This window comes from Rana temporaria, chromosome 4, assembly GCF_905171775.1.
Source record: "Rana temporaria chromosome 4, aRanTem1.1, whole genome shotgun sequence".
In the NCBI taxonomy this organism is placed as follows: domain Eukaryota; kingdom Metazoa; phylum Chordata; class Amphibia; order Anura; family Ranidae; genus Rana; species Rana temporaria.
In genome coordinates this window covers 118779584-118797704 of record NC_053492.1, presented here as the reverse complement: position 1 = coordinate 118797704, position 18121 = coordinate 118779584, and the positions used below count along the sequence as shown (strand labels likewise).

The window sequence follows — 18121 nt, the reverse complement described above, 5'->3', positions numbered from 1 at the left end:
GAAATTAATATAGACAAAAAAAAAAAAAAAAAAGAATACTAATAATAATGAGCTAAAAAAACAGATCTTCAGCAATAGCTAAAGCTCATAGTAAAGTTGGGACTGACTGAACAGGATAGAATAATACATGAGGTCATCTAGTGAAAATTAGATACTACATTTGGAACATTATGTATGTCACACCTAATCTTGACAAATAGATGAAACAAGGGGCACACAATAATACAGGGGAGGAAGAGCTTACCTGCCCACCAGACGGAACCATGGGAAGCGATCATAAAAGGGATCACCCCCAGTCACCACATTATCACAGTCATCACTCAGACCTGATGGGAGTTCAGCTGCTCGGTCGTACATTTCCCGCATCATGTCCAGACGCTGCCTGTGGAAGTTTTCATCCAGAAGCAATAAATAACCATGTTTCACAGCAAAGCATTTTTTTTTTTATTATTCAACAGAGTAAAGCTGGCCATATACTTTTCAACTTTTGGCCAGTTCCTAATGAACTGGCCAAAACTTGCTCTATAGCAGGCGTCTCAAACTGGCGGCCCTCCAGCTGTTGCAAAACTACAAGTCCAATGAGGCATTGCAAGAATGACAGTTACCAGCATGACTCCCACAGGCAGAGGCATGATGGGACTTGTAGTTTTACAACAGCTGGAGGGCCACCAGTTTGAGACCCTTGCTCTATAGGTATCTGTCAGCATCCTCCCACCTAACATTTTGCCCAACAGCAACTGCATCCAATCAGATGCAGGCATTATAACAACTATTATGCCAGAATTCAATTTGTCTATTCGTGCTGTCTAGCGTTGATGGGAAAATCTGTTTGATTTTGTTCTTTCAGCCTGTAGGCAGAATGAATACATTTTAAAATGTATGGCCAGCTTAAGTCATCTTATCATGATAGTTTCCTTCTCCAAACTGTCACACAAAGTATGCTATTTGAATATCAACACTTAAGTCTAAAAAATAAAAAGACAAACTACTAAAGTTGAAAACGTTAATCCACTGAGTTCTGTGGTGGAGCTGCAGGTATCAGTGAATATCATCACACCCAAGCTGTCAGGTATTTAATGGTTATATACTGTAAATTAAAAAAAATGGTCTAACAATTTCCCCTTTAAAACTATTGACAACAGCTGCATCCCAAACTCTATTTGATTAGGATATTGGGGTCAATGTTCTCTCAGCCCTTCTAAAATAGAAAACTTGGATACCTGGTGCCATGTTGGTATTATTTGGTTATTGGGGGATGATATGAATCTTTTTAACATAAGACAATGAAAAAGAACGTTAAAAAAAATACTGTCAGATTCACATCTATCAAAAAGGGTATCAAGAGCAGAATGGGTGAACTGCTAGAAGAGAAGTTTTTTTAAAGTTTACTCATCTCTAGCTACAGAATGTCAGGTTTAGTTATCATCAGGGACTATATTTACTTGGAGGTTGTATACAGCTTTTACCCCATTATTATGTGAGTTTTACATTGGTTTCCCAAGTTTCCACCAACACCTCCAAAGGTGCTGTTAAGTTTAGAAGACACTATATATTTCAAAAGTACCTGAGTTTTTCCAAGGTCCAATAGTGAGTAGCACCATTCTTCTGGTCCTGGACCTCTACAGCCACAATGGTCCTTGGGAAGGGACGTTTTTCCCGTTCAGAGTGAGCATCAGGGGGCAACAAATCAGGCGGTAGTGGTGAATACAGAGTATCTGTCAGCAGTACAAACTGGAACTGAACCTGCAAACAGTCACAACCATTAAAAACATGTAGTTCTGCATAAAACACAATCAGCTTCCAGGTTTTATTATCAAAGCTTAAAGGTGGTTGTAAAGGCTAAAGTTTTTTTTACCTTCATTATAAACATGTAGGCAAAAAGCCTTTTTACTATGAAGCTCTCCCCGCAGGTCAAAGCAAAAAGACATACAACATTAGATGAGTTAAGGAGTAGTATTCAACTAACAGATAAAATAAAATAGAAAAGTTTCCGGTCGAATGTTCCAACTACAAGCTATAGAAGAATTCTAATGTTGTATGACACTAGTAATAATTATATTTATAAAATATTATTACTAGTCAACCAACATTCAAATTTTTCTATAGCCTATGGGCCGAGGATTTGACCGGAAATGTACGATTGTGGCGTCGTACAGTTTAGCTGCTTGTTGAATCTTCTTAGAACTTTCGACAGACACCATAAGCCTTCAATGACAGATTTGACGTTTGTATGTTTTTTGCTGCTTCGTCGAATCTTCTTCGTTCATGTCGAATGGTCTACCCCAACACTATCTCTATAATGTCGAATCTTTTCTCTCTATTTCGAATCTTTCCTCTCTATGTAGAATAATCCTTGACTAATAGAGTTAAGGTTAGGCACATTCGACCGCAGATTCGATAGACACATATTGCTATTGTCAGCGTCATGTCAAATCTCCTATCTGCACATGTCTAGTATATAGTAGATATTCACAAAAAAGATAAAGAAAAAGGGACAGACTCTACCATTAAGACCCCATAGTCATTTTGATTGCTGTCTTGATTTAATTTCAAACGACAACTCCAAAATAAAACCTTGATCAGAAGATGTTTAAAGGACTGACGAGTACTGTTATTTACCCCTGGTAGTCCTACTTCAAAATTACACCACTGTATCAACCACATTTTATTAAAACAATAGATAAGATGAAGTTAATAACAACCAATCAAACTATGTTTTGTTCCTACAGAGGTTGGAAAATGAATGCTAGTACCTAACTTGTATAGCTATGTATAACAACCTCACTTTTCACTTGGTCCCATTTCCCTGAAAAAGTTCTTGCATTTAAAAGTCATGTGCATAGGTAGCTTTGAATTTTTCCAATCGGTTGAATCTTGTGAATCCTCGATGCCCTGGACAATATATCTATATACCGTAAGCAGAAAATCTTAGCTTCATTCACAACAGCATGACTTCAGTTTCGAAGTGGAAGAATGGTGATGCGTATGTCAATACAGTTAGAAATTATAACACTCTACAAATTAGATAGATGTGTTGATAATGTGTGGGAATGCACTCTTTATGAACTTTGACAGGTAGGGGAATTAAAGATATATTAAAAACGATAATATGTATAATCATACTATTTAACGTGAACATATTAAATAAACCAAAATAAATGAAAACTCCTTGAACGTCTGGTCTACAACCAAGTGACCATCTTGTCAAGAATAACCTTGGTCCCCTTCAGTCTGGATGCCCCCTTCAACACTCCACGGAAACTGCTCTCCTAAGACTCACAAATGATCTGCTAACAGCTAAATCAAATGGACGCAAATCTTTGTTTTTCCTGACGAGATTCTTGGCAAGAATCTCTTGCCGGCCGAGTGTACAGACACTCCATTCAAAAGAACCGCCGTTCTTTTGAATGGAACAAACACGGTGACGTCATCGACTACGACGAGCATGCGCTCGTCACATTCGATGCCGTCCCCGCCATCTTGCTAAACCCTACCTATGCCTAGGAAGCTACCGCCCATGCGTCAAAGTCATTTCGAGCATGCGCGGGTTTCCACGGCGACAGGTAAGTATACACACTCTCGCGTTTCTCGGCAGGAAAACAGCAGGTTCTCTATTTTTCTCGTCAAGATTTTGGGCAGTTTTCTTGACGAGAAACCTAAAAACCTCATACACACGCTCGGTTTACTCGCTTGCTGGTTCTTGCCGAGAAAACCGAGCGTGTGTACGAGGCTTTAAAACTATCAGCTGCCTTTGACACAGTGGACCACCCCCTCCTCCTCAAAAAACTCCACGCCTTTGGTCTCTGTGACTGGACTCTTCACTGGTTCTCATCCTATTTATCCAGCCGCACCCTTAGTGTCACTTACAACTCTACTTCCTCCTCTCCTTTCTCTGTCAGGGTCCCCCAAGGTTCTGTTCTTGGACCTCTCTTATTCTCCATCTACACCTCCTCCCTGGGTCAGGTGATAGCCTTTCTTGGCTTCCAATACCATCTCTATGCCGATGACACCCAAATCTATCTCTACCCCTCAGCTCACACCTTCAGTCTCCTCACATTTTACTAATCTACTAACCGTGTGCCTCTGCCCCTGATCTCTCTGTCGAGATCAATAGCACTACTATCATCCCGACCCCGCATTCCAGGGTCCTTGGTGTAACCCTGGACTCTGAACTATCGTTTGGGTCCACGTCCAAACACTTTCCAAATTCTGCAAGGTCAACCTCCGCAACATCTCCAAAATACGCCCCTTCCTAACCAATGACACCACAAAGCTCCTAGTTCACTCCCTGGTCACCTCCAGCCTCAACTACTGCACTTCCCTTCTCACTGGATTACCTTTACCTATCTCCACTTCAGTCCATCATGAATGCTGCTGCGCCTAATCCATCTTAACAACCACTCAGTGTCTGCTACCCCTCTCTGTCAATCCCATCACTAACCTAGTCTCAAAACACCAACCTGCTTGTTCCCTTCATTCCTCCCAAGACCTCCTGCTCTCTAGTTCCCTTGTAACCTCCTTCCATGCTCGCCTCCAGAACTTTTCCCAAGCCTCTCCTATCCTATGGAAGTCCCTACCCCAACCTGTCCAACTATCTCTTACTCTGCTTGCTTTTAGAAGATCCCTGGATACCCTTCTCTTTAGAGAAGCCTATCCGGCCCCCACCTAGCAACTGTACTTTGACTTTCTCCATCAGATCATCCCCCACAGTTATTACCTTTTGTATCACTTGACCCTCCCTCCTAGATTGTAAGCTGTAACGAGCAGGGCCCTCTGATTCCTCCTGTATTGAATTGAATTGTAACTGTACTGTCTGCTCTCATGTTGTAAAGCGCTGTGCAAACTGTTGGCGCTATATAAATCCTGAATTATAATAATAATAATAATAATTGATGTGACTTGGATGCTGCCCATATGGTTAAAAACAACAAAAAGTCTGAAAACAAATATAAAAAATCATAACTTATTTATTTATCTATAGAGTCTTACCTTCTTCTTCAGCTCAACACTGATTGCATTGGCCTCTTTGAGAAATATGGCATTGCCCCATAGCTGGTCACGTAATGAAGTGAACTGGTACCATTTCCACTTGCGAAAAGCCCATAGCGCTAGATCATACTCCTGTTCCGTCCATTGAACTAAAATATTATAGGGTTTTAACAATAAGCTGGGTATTTTATTGTAGACAGTTGTATGAAGGAATCAACATATCAATTTGATCTAATACAATACATACCTGCAAATGTACACCTAAAATAGCATTTCTTACCTTCATCTTCTGGTTCCTCCTCTTCATCATTAGTCTCAGTGTAATATCTTGAATCCATCTGTCTTTGTAGTGCTTCTAATCGACTTTCATAATCCTGTGAAGTGTTAAAAGTGTTTTATTGTAACAATTCTATTCTAAAGATGAAATTGGATTGGTTGTTATGATGTTGTGGCAATTTTTATTGATGCACCCCTGAATTCTATATTGAGATAAGATATCATTGTTATTAATGAGCTGTGAGAAGAGGCAGTAAAAAACACCAATTGTGCAGTAAGACAACGCAGGAAGCAGTCAGTGAGTAAATAATGAGAACATAAAGTTTCCTCAATTCAGTTATAAAATTATAAAACAAGTAATATTTTATATAAAATAATAAGTCTACACTAAAATAAGTAAATGGAGAAGAAAATATTTAAACTTCAGTACTGTGTCCTGAAATTGCAGCTTCCATCTGGTAAATAGGTTTTTCTCAGGCTACACTTTCAGCAATACATGAGGTTTTGCTATTCTTTACCCTTTGTATATTACATAGATCCAACTGTCCCTGATTTCAAGGGGCTGTCCTTGGTTTGGAATAAAGTCCCTTTGTCCCTCTTTCCTCCTCGTTTGTCCCTCATTTTGGTCTGATCTATATAGCTGTATATAAAATGCACTATTTATCTTTCAAAAAGTGTTTCCCAGGGGCCAGGGCTAAACTGGGAGGGGTGTCCTATGCCCACATACTTTTGGTAATAGGTGCCCCTCATTCCCATCTCAAAAAGTTGGGGGCATGATAGTATACTAAATATTCTAAATCGACATAATAAGTGAGACTATTGTAGTAAAATCATTTTAATGAAATAAGTGCTTACCAGTCTCTGTTGCTCTAGGAGGTAATTTGCTTCTTCACGTTCCTTTCTGTACTGCTCTTCCAGCTCTTGAAGCCTAATTGGTAAGAGATTAGAAGCCTCTTAAATTCCTTCTTACAGAACTATACAAAACATTAGTATGATAATCAGCAAAGAGATTGGCATGTCCTCCTCTATAATGGACACTGTTGGGCCTACAAAATCATTCTTCCCTGCCTTCACAGACATCTCAATGTGGCACACATACAGTGTAGGCACTGTAAAATCTGCAAAGAAAAATAATCTCCAACTGGTTCTAGTGACAAACATAAATTGGAGTACCTTGTGACAATTAGCAAACACTTCTGTTTTTCATACAAACAAATTATCACTCAAGAATTAGGACACACACTGCCTAATTGCTGCAAAAGTCACTTGTATTATATACTGCAATGTCCATGGTACATCTAAATGTCTTAGCATTCTGTTTCTGCTTTCCGCTTGCAGGTCATACTGGGCATTTTTTCCCAAATTTTGGAAGTCCTATTTTATGTAAGCATCAGCAGTGGAATTTTGTGATAGATACCTTTGCTCCATTTCCTGCTTCATGTCTATGCCCTGCTTTTCAAGCAGCTCCCTCTGAGCAAAAGCCCAGTCCACGGGTTCCATAGGGGTCTCAGCACAGGGAGTGCGCTCTCTCTCTTGACGTGCTTGTTCAGGGTGGGTAAAGCGAAAAACATGACTCTTACCCATTATGATTCGGTTACCTGAATTGAGAGATAAGATTAAATTACTGTAACAAAACTATGTTTAATAACAAGGTGAGTTAATTGTAACCATAATGTTTTCACGTAGTGCCACTTCTAAATGATTATACAATGGATAATTCTGTTTTGTAAAAAAAGCACTATAATTCTTAATGTACTTGGGGAGCAGGTTTTGGGTGTAATATACTTATAGTCAATCTGACCACCATTTTATATTTTTAAAGGATAAAGTCCTGCCTAAGAGCAGACACCACAAGATGTCACTTATGTAACTAGTTTCAAATGATATTTGAGCCTGCCTTCCCTGACTTCTCTGCTGAACCCATCATCCCCAAGTAAAATTAAAGGGTTTAAGTGGCCATTAGTGGCATGTTCACTAGACAGAATGATGGAAGTTGGTACAGTAGGCCTAGAAGGTATGGAAATGAGGTCCAAGGAACAGTGACCATAGTTTCACATATTAACATAGATGAGTTATTTTTTAAATATAGTTAAAAACAGGGATTCTGTGGTGTTTGCTCTTAGGCGGGAGTTTTCCTGCTAACTCATAGTGATCTTAGATTTAAATAGCTGACAAGTTACCTTAAAAGTGTGTACATAGCAAAACAGCTGTTATATGAGCAAGTTTTTTTAAAACACTATATTACTAGAACTTAAAAGTATTACTGAAACATAAAACTAAAACATGAACTTAGGCACACATCTGGGTTGATTTACTAAGGGAAAATAGGCTAAATAGGAAAATAGGCTATTCACTTTTTAAGAAAATGTTCACATTGATAAAGAACTTCCCCTAACTTGAATGAATGAACTTCCATCTTCCAATTATGTGGAAGAAAAAATACAGTTTTTTGTGGGGTCTTTTCCCTGAACATGGTTGGGTATTCTTTGCAAAGCAAATTTTCACCATAATCACTTCCCATGCAAGGTGAAAATACTCTGTCAAAGTGAACAGCCTGTTTGCCTTTAGCTCCTAGTTCTTGGAGATTTGGGAGGCTGTATTTTCTGGTATAGATAACAAAGTGTCATTTGTGGACATGTGATACTTGGAAAACTGCATATTTTTTATCAGACATCTGATTTAGATTTAATGAAAACAAAATTAGTCTTACCAGATCTCAGTATAATTGGTTCTGTCACTTTCTTCCCATTCACATAGGTGTCAGCCCCATCGCATGGCTCCAGGGTCACCACCACTGTGACACGATAGAACATTGGACAGTGATGAGAAAAACATTCTTTGATCATAGTATTATAAGTCTGAGTTGCAGACTATACAATAGAATATTTATGGTGCATGCCCGTTAGAAGAAAATATGTTACAGGGTGGCAAAGAACATATTACCTGACCCACAGGGCATAGAATGGCTGCGGAAAACACTGTGTTCATCACGGATGAAGTGGCCACTTAGGACAATATCCTGTCTTCTCTCTATATCCTCACGGCCAACTCTGTTACACAAGGAATAACAGAAGTCACAACTAAATCACACCTTGTACATCTAAACCAATACAATCCTGATTAGAAACTAACAACTAACTTAAGTCCAGATTTATTAAAATGATAATTATTATTTTTAGTCCACACTAATTACATAGTACATGTGTGTGTGTGTGTGTGTGTGTGTGTGTGTGTGTGTGTATGTGTATATGTAGCACTGCCCCCAGAAGGATGGTAATTTTTTTCCACAGCCAGGTGCACTCTTACTGCCGCTCATTACTCCAATAACCAGTCTTGGGCTTTTTGGTTGTTTTTGGTTGTTTTATTAGAGAACTTGGATAGGGAAGGGATGTAGTGGGATACTCCAAGTTTCAACTAGATACAAGGACAGTTTCTTTAACTGAACTGTGGAATAACTGTATGATACACAGTACACACTTGAGCAAGCCCTTTGTAGAAATAATGGATGATTGCTCTTCAGGATACTAGCCAGAATCCCCATTTTGCTTTACCCAGTTGCTGACTCTCTTAGCACAGAGGGGGTTGCCAAAGAACCAGGCCCCAAGATCTTTTAAAGTCTGTACACACAAGACCTCTGAACTGAATGGCAGCCTCCTTCCATTTCTCTAGCAGCACCCTCCAGTGGTCCCAGACATATCTCCCAGGGGTGGCTTAACCTCAGTCAGCTTTTCAGAACACTCTGGTCAGCATTTCAGCCTCCAGGCCTCCCACCTGAGGCCACATGGCGGCAGGTGCTAGGAAGGGCACAGCATCACCCTCCTCTGGATTCTCCTCTCCAGGAAAAGACACACATCCTGTGTGCTCCCTTAATATAAAAATCCATTCCCAGCATGTATAGTGGCCCTATGCCTGTAATTGTCTGACATGGAATCCATATTCATGCTTCTGACCTCCATGGGTCACTCCTGTCCATCCAGAACCTTCCAAGGTTGCCTGGATACCAGTGGTGACATGTCCATATAGGGGGCGCATGGGCGCCCCCCCCCCCCTATCCATTGTCCAGCTCCCTGATCTACATATCAGGGCAGCGGACTATGGATTCCAATGCGGGGAGGGTGTTTTTTTTTAAAGCATGTGATTAGAGCTCTAATAGGCTTCAAAAAAGGATGGGCTCGGAGCACAGAGCATTACGCTCCAAGCCCACCTAGTTGTGTGATGATAGCGTCAGGTGATCCTTTTGGATGTCTAGCCCTTATGCGGAAGAGATAGAAGACACTCGGTGGAGGAAGTCATTGGAAAAGAGGACACCAGAGCCACTGCACGCACACCCCCCTGGCCACAAGGAACATGCTGGAGGACACCACAGCTCACCACCTAGATCGGGAAAGTGCCGGGCCACTGGCCACCTGGGAAAGGGGGCTGGTAGTGCCGCCCCCCAAAAAGAAAAACCCACCAGCTGCCACCGCTGCATACAGAGGAGCCAATATAGAAGCAGCAGCACTGCAAAACACACAGGACTCGAAGCTTAACAATGTAACTTCCCTGTTAGGCAGGAAAGCTACTATGGTTTACCTAACGGTCTCCTGTTAAGCAGGAGAACACACACACTAAACTATGTACATCTTAGTAACCTACATAGGAGGGTGCTACATATATATATATATATATATATATATATATATATATATATATACACACACATATATATATATATATACACAGTATATGAGTTAAAGTGATCATATGTTAAATATGCAATAGCATTCAGTTGAGTATGTTGTGTTCTCACCTAGTGATACCATCCTTGATATAATATAAGAGGCACTCAGACATTAGGGGATCTTCATTAAGATTCACCAGGTGAGGAGTCTGAGGAACATAAAACAATATAAAGCGTTAAAAACACTCTAGCTGTAGAATTAGAAAGGTGGAAAGAAACATCCTATAACTATAGTTATCACTGGACACCTTGGTTCAGCAGCACTCCAAAAAACATGGACACTCCTTAGAAAGAGTTGAGAATCTAAACACATATAGTTCAAATAGAGTGCCAAACAAACATTCAATTAAAATTAGTTTGCTGTACTAATTAACACTGGCCTAACCTGCCCTTCTGAAATTCTTCCAACTAGTAGATCACAGTACAGATCTATTTAGCAACTGCTTAACCGAGTCCTTCTAAACACAATCAATATGTCTACGCTCTAATGAAGAGGAAGTCTGTTTGGTCCCTAAAACACATTGGGCCAGATTCAGATACAATTGCGTTGCTCCACGGCAGCGTAACGTATCTGATTTACGTTACACCGCCACAGGTTTACAGCGTAAGTGCCTGATTCACAAAGCACTTACCTGTAAAGTTGCGGCGGTGTAACATAAATGCGCTCGGCGCAAGCCCGCCCAATTCAAATGGGGCGGGCACCATTTAAATTAGGCGCGTTCCCGCGCCGAACGTACTGCGCATGCTCCGTCGGGTAAATTACCCAACGTGCATTGCGCTAAATGACGTCGCACGGACGTCATTTGTTTAGACGTTAACGTAAATGGCGTCCAGCGCCATTCACGGACGACTTACGCAAACGACGTGATTTTTTAAATTTCGACGCGGGAACGACGGCCATACTTAACATGGCTTAGAACACCTAGGGCTCAGCCCTAATTTTATGCGGCGTATCTCGACGGAAACAACGTAAAGTTAGATCGACGGGCAGCGCAGACGTTCGGGAATCGTCGTAACTAGTCATTTGCATATTCTACGCCGACCGCAATGGCCTCGCCACCTAGCGGCCGGCCTAGAATTGCATCCTTAAGATCCGACAGTGTAATTCAATTACACCTGTCGGATCTTTTGGCTATCTATGCGTAACTGATTCTATGAATCAGTCGCATAGTTAGGACGGCCGGAACACAGAGATACGACGGCGTATCAGGAGATACGCCGTCGTATCTTTTCTGTGAATCTGGCCCATTGTCTTTTTTTTTTTTTTTTGCTTTGAACCAATTTGATAACTTTGGACATTCGGGCCTTTGTTTGGGCACTCTCATTGGACTGTATGTGTCTTGAAATTACCCATGATAGCCTGACACGTGGCTATAAAGCATGCATAAGATCTCATCATTATAAATAACCTATTTTGATGAGTTGAAGAAGAGGTGGAGGAAGATGGATAGACAATACACACCAGACCTGCACCAACCTCTTTTGGGGAATAGACCCCAACAACTTCTGAGCGATTTTCCACCACTGCAGGGATGAACTGATAATCCATCAAATGGGGGATGGGGGATGGAAGGGTTGGGAAGACAACAATGAAAACTCAACAACACAACAGCACAAAGGCGACATTACCACAAGACAAAATTCCCTAACCATTACATGTTTTCACACATACCGTATACAAATTATAAGACTATACAGCCATGACACATATGTCTCATAAACAAATCATCCAACATGCACTCCAGAGCTAAAAGTGTGTATTGAGATGAATGCCTCATAATACATAAATGTTTTGTTAAAGCTTAACTCCTGGCAGATAAAATGTTCCAAGAAAATATACCTTTTCTTTGGAAACAAGCAGTGCACTTCTTGTGCACATCCTGGTGTATAGTCTACCCGGGTACTCCTGTGCCTGCAGCCTCATAGATGCATATCTTCAATGTGGGATCTAAGGCACTGCTGCCTGACTAGTAGTTCAACCAGCTTTCTGCTTGCTGCTTGCTGAAGGCTCTGCATACAGATTTAAAGCCCTGCATGTACCAATATGGCTGCCTCCATACAGAGACAGAGTGCAGAACAAGGCATAGTAAGTCAGTAATGTAAAAATAGGTAAACTACAGGGTGATACTGGTGACTAGTCCGTCGTCCTCTGCCTGATTTTTTTTTTTTGCAGAACAGCTCCTGCTGTCCAGTTCCCTATTAATGCAGCTCTGCACTAAAAAAAAAATAGCAAATAATGTATCTTTTACATGCAGTTAGTATAAGTGCCTAATTTTTCTTCGGATTTCAGAAGTAAAGTGGAACTAAATGTAAGGAAATATTCACCTCTTCATTCCAGCGATGCAGCAGTGAAATCCCTCATCGACTGCTGTCATCTTCTCCCTGGGTATGGGGTTTTCAGACTCTTGAATGGTTAGTCGGGGCATGACATCATGCCCTGAATGCGCATGGGAGTCCACCATTACGGTACAGCCATAGCGTGCATTTAGTAGAAGATTGAGATAAGGCAGGTCTCTGCCTGCTAACAGTTTTTTGTTAGTTGTGTTTAGTCCATTTTAATTATTCGCTTTGTTATGCTGCATCTAAATGTTTGCCAAGCATTAATGCTGTAGAACCATTTATTTTCTATAGATCTCATAAATTCAGAAATTAATATGATTCTGCTATGAAAATTCTTAAAGCTCATGTGTATGAGCTCTGAGATACAAAAACCATAAGATAACTATCCAAATGAATTCAGTCAAATTTTACAATTTAGAACTTAGCTACTTTAAAAGCTGTAATTTTTTATATTGACATAAAATTATAATTATTTATTGATTTATTAAGGGCCCTTGTGCATTTATTATGAATTTTATGAACCTGCTTACAATTTATGTATAGTCATTTTTTTTTATTTTGAAAAGAATAGGGAAGGTTTAAAACCCATTTGTTTTTTACTGTATGTGTCCATTGGGGACATATCTCTTCACTTGAAACAGGAAGTCTGAGCAAATTTCCACAGAGAATCTCCTCTTAAGCCTTGTACACACGACCGAGGAACTCGACGGGCGAAACACATTGTTTTCCTCGTCGAGTTCCTTGTTAGGCTGTCAAGGAACTCGACAAGGCAAGTTTCTCCATTCCCGTCGAGGAAAAAGAAGACATGCTCACTTTTTGGCTCGAAGGGATCCTCGACAGTTTCCTCGTCGAAAAATGTACACACGACCGGTTTCCTCAGCAAAAAAAAAATTACAATTGTCACAGAACAACCCCCCCCCACTAAAAGATTTCCCCTCACTTTGTATTCTGGTGACAACTGATTTCCTATCACTTTCTGTCTCAGTGACATTGGTCATTAGAATAAATAGAAAGGGAGTACTAAGTGACGTAATTTACCCACTATCAGTTTTTCATATGATAATTTCATTTAGTTGTTGTAACAATATTTTCTCAGGGTGCATAATTGAAAGTCCTTGTTCACCCTTTTAATATTTGTGTCATGTTAATGGTGATGTTGCCCTCAGAAAATTAATATATATGATGAGGTGACTCCAATGGCGGAGAGCGCTGACCGCAGTGAACACAATAGCTCAGCAATCGCTGTACTAACATCTGATTGTTATTACAGCGGCTCTGACCTGAGCTCTTAGTTGTTTTTTTGGTTCAACCTGGGTTGAACGAAAGAAACAAAGAGAGTGTACTAGGCTTAAGGAATATATGAGACATTCATATATATATTTACAATGACAAGTAAAGTATCTTATCTTATCATTCATCTGGACTGTTCAGCAAATACTGTGGTCACTGATATTTGTAAATCTACTGAAAACAGTAGGACAAAATTCATGTACTTTTACGGGATCTCTGCAAAGGTGATTTGCATCTAGGTGAATATACAGTAAAACCTTGGTTTGCGAGCATAATTCGTTCCAGAAAAATGCTTGTAATCCAAAACACTTGTATATCAAAGCATTTTTTTACAGGGTATAAAAGAGAAGAGAGGCACCTCTAAGTGTAGCAATAAGTTGCTTAATGTTGTACCTTCATTAAATGTAACCATATTGCTACACTTAGAGGCTCCTCTCTCCTTTGTTATACTCAGTTGTGACATGACGCTACTCTTATATCAAGACATCGCTTGTATACCAAGGCAGCATTTATTAAAACATTTTGCTTGCCTTGCAAAACGCTCTCAAACCAAGTTGCTCTTAAACCAAGGTTTTACTGTATATAAATAAATATGTAATTATTTAAATCTTACCTTTTTAGGTGAAAATACTCCAAGGGTTCCTCCATCTTCTCGCATAGCCACGCCCATCTCTGCCAACAGAGCTTCCCTGTTTAGAGAAGAAGGCAGACATGGATTATGGGACATCATACATGACTTCTGTATCCAGTATCCAACCTATTTTATTCCCACTGTGACTTGTTAAAGCTTATATTGTTATTTTTTTTTTTTTACTTTGAAATGCAAGTAGATTGAGGATTTTTTTTTTTTTTAAGGGAAATTATAATGGTTGGGTTATAGTACAAATAAATGTTACTAATAAACAGTGCTCTGGGGCAGTAAAGTTATGGGCAAGGGCTAGAGGGGAGGATATTTAATTTTGTACTAAAGCCAAACTACCTTAATCCATTTTCTGCATTAAAGGGGTTGTAAAGGTTCATGTTTTTTTTTTTCACTTTAATGCATCCTATGCATTAAGGTGAAAAAATACCTCGCTGTCACAGACCCCCCCAGACTCCCCCCCCCCCCCCCCGTTTTACTTATCTGAGCCCGTCCACCTGCTCTACGCGTCCCCTGGCGTCCTCTTCTCCACGGAGTCTCGGCATTGATTGGATAGATTGATAGCAGTGTAGCCATTGACTCCCGCTGCTGTCAATCAAATCCAATGACACAGCCGCCGGGGTGTGGGACTGAGTCATACACTCGGCTTCTATGGACGCCGACTGTATCACACGGAAGCGCGCATGCAAGCTAACCCCCTTAGGAGAGAGCTTCCCAGAGGGGGTTAGCTATTGCAGGGAGGAGCCAAGACAGCCGCCGAGGGACCCCAGAACAGCAGGATCGGGGCCACTCTATGCAAAATGAACTGCACAGTGGAGGTAAATATGACATGTTTGCTATTTAAAAAAATAAACCTTTACAACCCCATTAAGGTCAAAAATTCCCCACTACCTGTCCTACCCCATTCTATCTTCAAACACTTACTTGGTTACTGTCACCGCTCCAGCACTGTCTCCAGCTCCAGCATTACTCCCTTCACTTCCCACTTTCACATGAGAAACAGAAGACAGCGAAGCCATAGGCTCCTTCTACCATCAGTCAAACTCCTGTGAGGAGGGAGCGGGGAAAGTGGCTTAACAGTGCTATGTGTGGCTATAGACACACACAGCCCATCTTGAGACCCAATGGGATCACGCAAATGCAGATGCCTGCTTAGCACCACATTTGCTACAGGAGGCACCCGAAGAAGAGAGAAGATAACAGCTGTAGGGACTGCCAGAAAAGGAGGAAAGCAACCTTTATGTGTAATAGTGTTACAAAGAGCAGGTGAGTATAACTTTTTTTTTAAACAAAACTTTAGTATCACTTTAAAGACATGATGGCATGAGAGAGATATAGATTCTGCAAATACTGGCTGCCTTTTAAAAATTCAAGTTGCCTGACTGTGTCTGGCTTCAATATTTATGAGACCTTGACCATGAACAAGCATGCAACAAATGAAAAGTCATAAATAATAGAACTTACAGTTGTTTGAGGAATATGACTCAAATAACTGAAGCCAAAATATATTGATGATGACCATAAAAATTAGCATTTTCAAAGGAAAAAGTTCAGCTATGGCATTTACTTATTTCTTTCATGACAATATTACTAAAAGTGATGTTTTAGATGGCGGAATTCGCACTAGCATTTTATTTTGAATCCCTAGCTATTGAAGAATTACCTGTCCATACGAATAGCCTCTGTACGTCGCAGCTTCTCTTCCCAGGTCTCATTGAGCTCAGCAATGATCTTTTCCGTTTCCTGCAATAACAGAATGAAAGTTCGGTTTTCATACATGGGGAATTACTAAATAACATCAAATAAGTTTCCTAGAAAAGAGGTTAAACCTTTTTTACAGATGGAGGCAGACAACCAGATAGTTTCAATGTATGATACTTTTTTTTAGATTTAGGAGTCGTGGGGGGGAGGCATGTGATGCCCGGCAGTTGACAAGGTGGTAACTAATAGACTTCAGGTAGCCTCTGTCCCCAGCACTCTACCCAAGTGGTAGGCTTAGACAAAGTAAGTAAACATAAATATGAAACAAGCTTCACAGCTTGGGTCACTAGAAAAACTTGGAACAAGGAAGTCAGCAATGGCAGCTTCATCCTTCTCTCGGTACAGGTTTCCTCTGATTTTCTTTATAAATATTAATATTAAAATCTAACTTAAGGCATTAGGCCCTCATCTGCCAGGCTGCTATATGTTTGATAACATCACCTAAACATTTCATAATTTCTGGTACAACATACTGAATAAAGGAGGATTTTTTATAAACCTACCTTGAGCCTCTCAATGGCTTCTTCGCTTCCGGGAGTGAATGCAAGGCGCTCATGCAGGCTGCAAACAGACGCAGCTCGACTAGACAAGCCAGACATGGATGATGAAGGGCTCATGCCTGTCAGGGCATTCACGGCTGTGAAGAGATTGTCAGCACCATGACGCGTGTGTAGAACATTGGCGTTATCCACAGGACACACATCTATAAAGAGCAGGAGCCAAAGATAGGGCAAAGGGAGATACCAAAACAAAGGAAGTAGGAGAAGAATGTGAAGAGGGGGCAAAATGTAAAATGTAATGTGCAAAGGGAGGGGGTTGATCATCAGAAAATTATCCAAAATGAGTGGCATGGAAAATAAGAACAAGAAATGGATACATGAGCAGCATGGGATGTATCAATGACATATAATTATGTCATGAAAATAATATATATTAAGATAATTATTACATTAAATGAATGCCAATAAATACATTATAAGTAAAACATGGAAAGATAGATGTTCAGGATGCACATGGATATAGAGTAGAAGAATTTTTCACAAGGGATGGGGGAGTGAGGACAAGCGGGAAAGCGAGAAGAGAAACCTTTGTTTGGGTGTGGAAGATATATCAGGAGGAGAGGACACAAGGAACCAGGAATACGTTATATCATATGATACATCATACTGTCACGAGTTGTGAACAATGCATCATACTGTACAACACAGAAAGAAGCTTTTCACAACACATTTCTTTAATAAAGAATACTATAGATAATGGGAACAAACATGGCTCCGGGTAAATGCAATTAAGAATTCAAAATCAATCAATCTTTTCACAAAGTAATATGAGTAAATACATAAAAGGTTTGGAAAATATCGGAACTGTAATTGACTGAGGTTGGTAAAGGTGGCAGCTGAATTCCTGACATCTTATTTACCATCAGATTAGCCCCTGGTCATATTCCTATCTATTAATATTAACTACCACAACAATCCTCTTTTCCTGCAATTTGTATTTTATTTTCTGTTCATTTTTTGTTATGTATTAATGTGTACCACTTAAGGTGTTAAAAGTCAAACTATATTCAATCTTAAAAAAAAGCATTCACATCCAGGTTTAAGAAATAACCTGGATATTTCACCTTCAATTATTAGAATATCAATATTGTGCAGTTATATGTATTTATAATTTGCCCACTTCTTTAGCTTACACTTTAGCTTGAGTGTCAGGAATCAGGATTCACCTTCAGGCCTCGTACACACGACCGAGAATCTCGTTGTAAAATAAACGTTGTTTTCTTCGACGAGGTTCTTGCAGGCTTGACGAGAATCTTGTCAAGCTTTATTTGCGTACACACTGTCAAGACAAAATCTCGTCGTTCTCAAGCGCGGTGACGTACAACACGTACAACGGCACTATAAAGGGGAAGTTCGATTCCACTGGCGCCATGCTTGGGGCTGCTTTTGCTAATCTCATGTTACCGCGTGTTAGTAAAAGTTTGGTGAGAGACGATTTGCGCTTTTCAGTCTGTTACAGCATGATGAATGTGCTATCTCCATTACGAACGTTACTTTTACCGAAGGTGCGCTCCCGTCTCATACTTTATTCTGAGCATGCGCGGG

At 40.2% G+C, this 18121-nt stretch overlaps 1 protein-coding gene across 10 annotated transcripts in view; it reads right to left on the bottom strand.

Moving 5' to 3' along the window:
* The window catches only part of KIF1A (kinesin family member 1A), a 235081-nt gene that overhangs the window by 69731 nt on the left and 147229 nt on the right, over positions 1 to 18121 (bottom strand). For 6 of the 10 annotated variants that reach the window (XM_040348932.1, XM_040348926.1, XM_040348927.1 and 3 more), the window contains exons 14-25: positions 16520 to 16719; positions 15919 to 15998; positions 14229 to 14304; positions 10055 to 10134; positions 8209 to 8315; positions 7976 to 8059; positions 6683 to 6863; positions 6121 to 6193; positions 5270 to 5363; positions 4990 to 5138; positions 1565 to 1743; positions 245 to 382 (exon numbers count right to left, since the gene is read on the bottom strand). In XM_040348932.1, coding sequence (XP_040204866.1) covers positions 245 to 382; positions 1565 to 1743; positions 4990 to 5138; positions 5270 to 5363; positions 6121 to 6193; positions 6683 to 6863; positions 7976 to 8059; positions 8209 to 8315; positions 10055 to 10134; positions 14229 to 14304; positions 15919 to 15998; positions 16520 to 16719 — 1441 coding nt within the window. The remainder of the gene's footprint in view (positions 1 to 244; positions 383 to 1564; positions 1744 to 4989; positions 5139 to 5269; positions 5364 to 6120; positions 6194 to 6682; positions 6864 to 7975; positions 8060 to 8208; positions 8316 to 10054; positions 10135 to 14228; positions 14305 to 15918; positions 15999 to 16519; positions 16720 to 18121) is intronic. The other 4 variants (XM_040348935.1, XM_040348931.1, XM_040348933.1 and 1 more) reach the window with 1 other exon arrangement.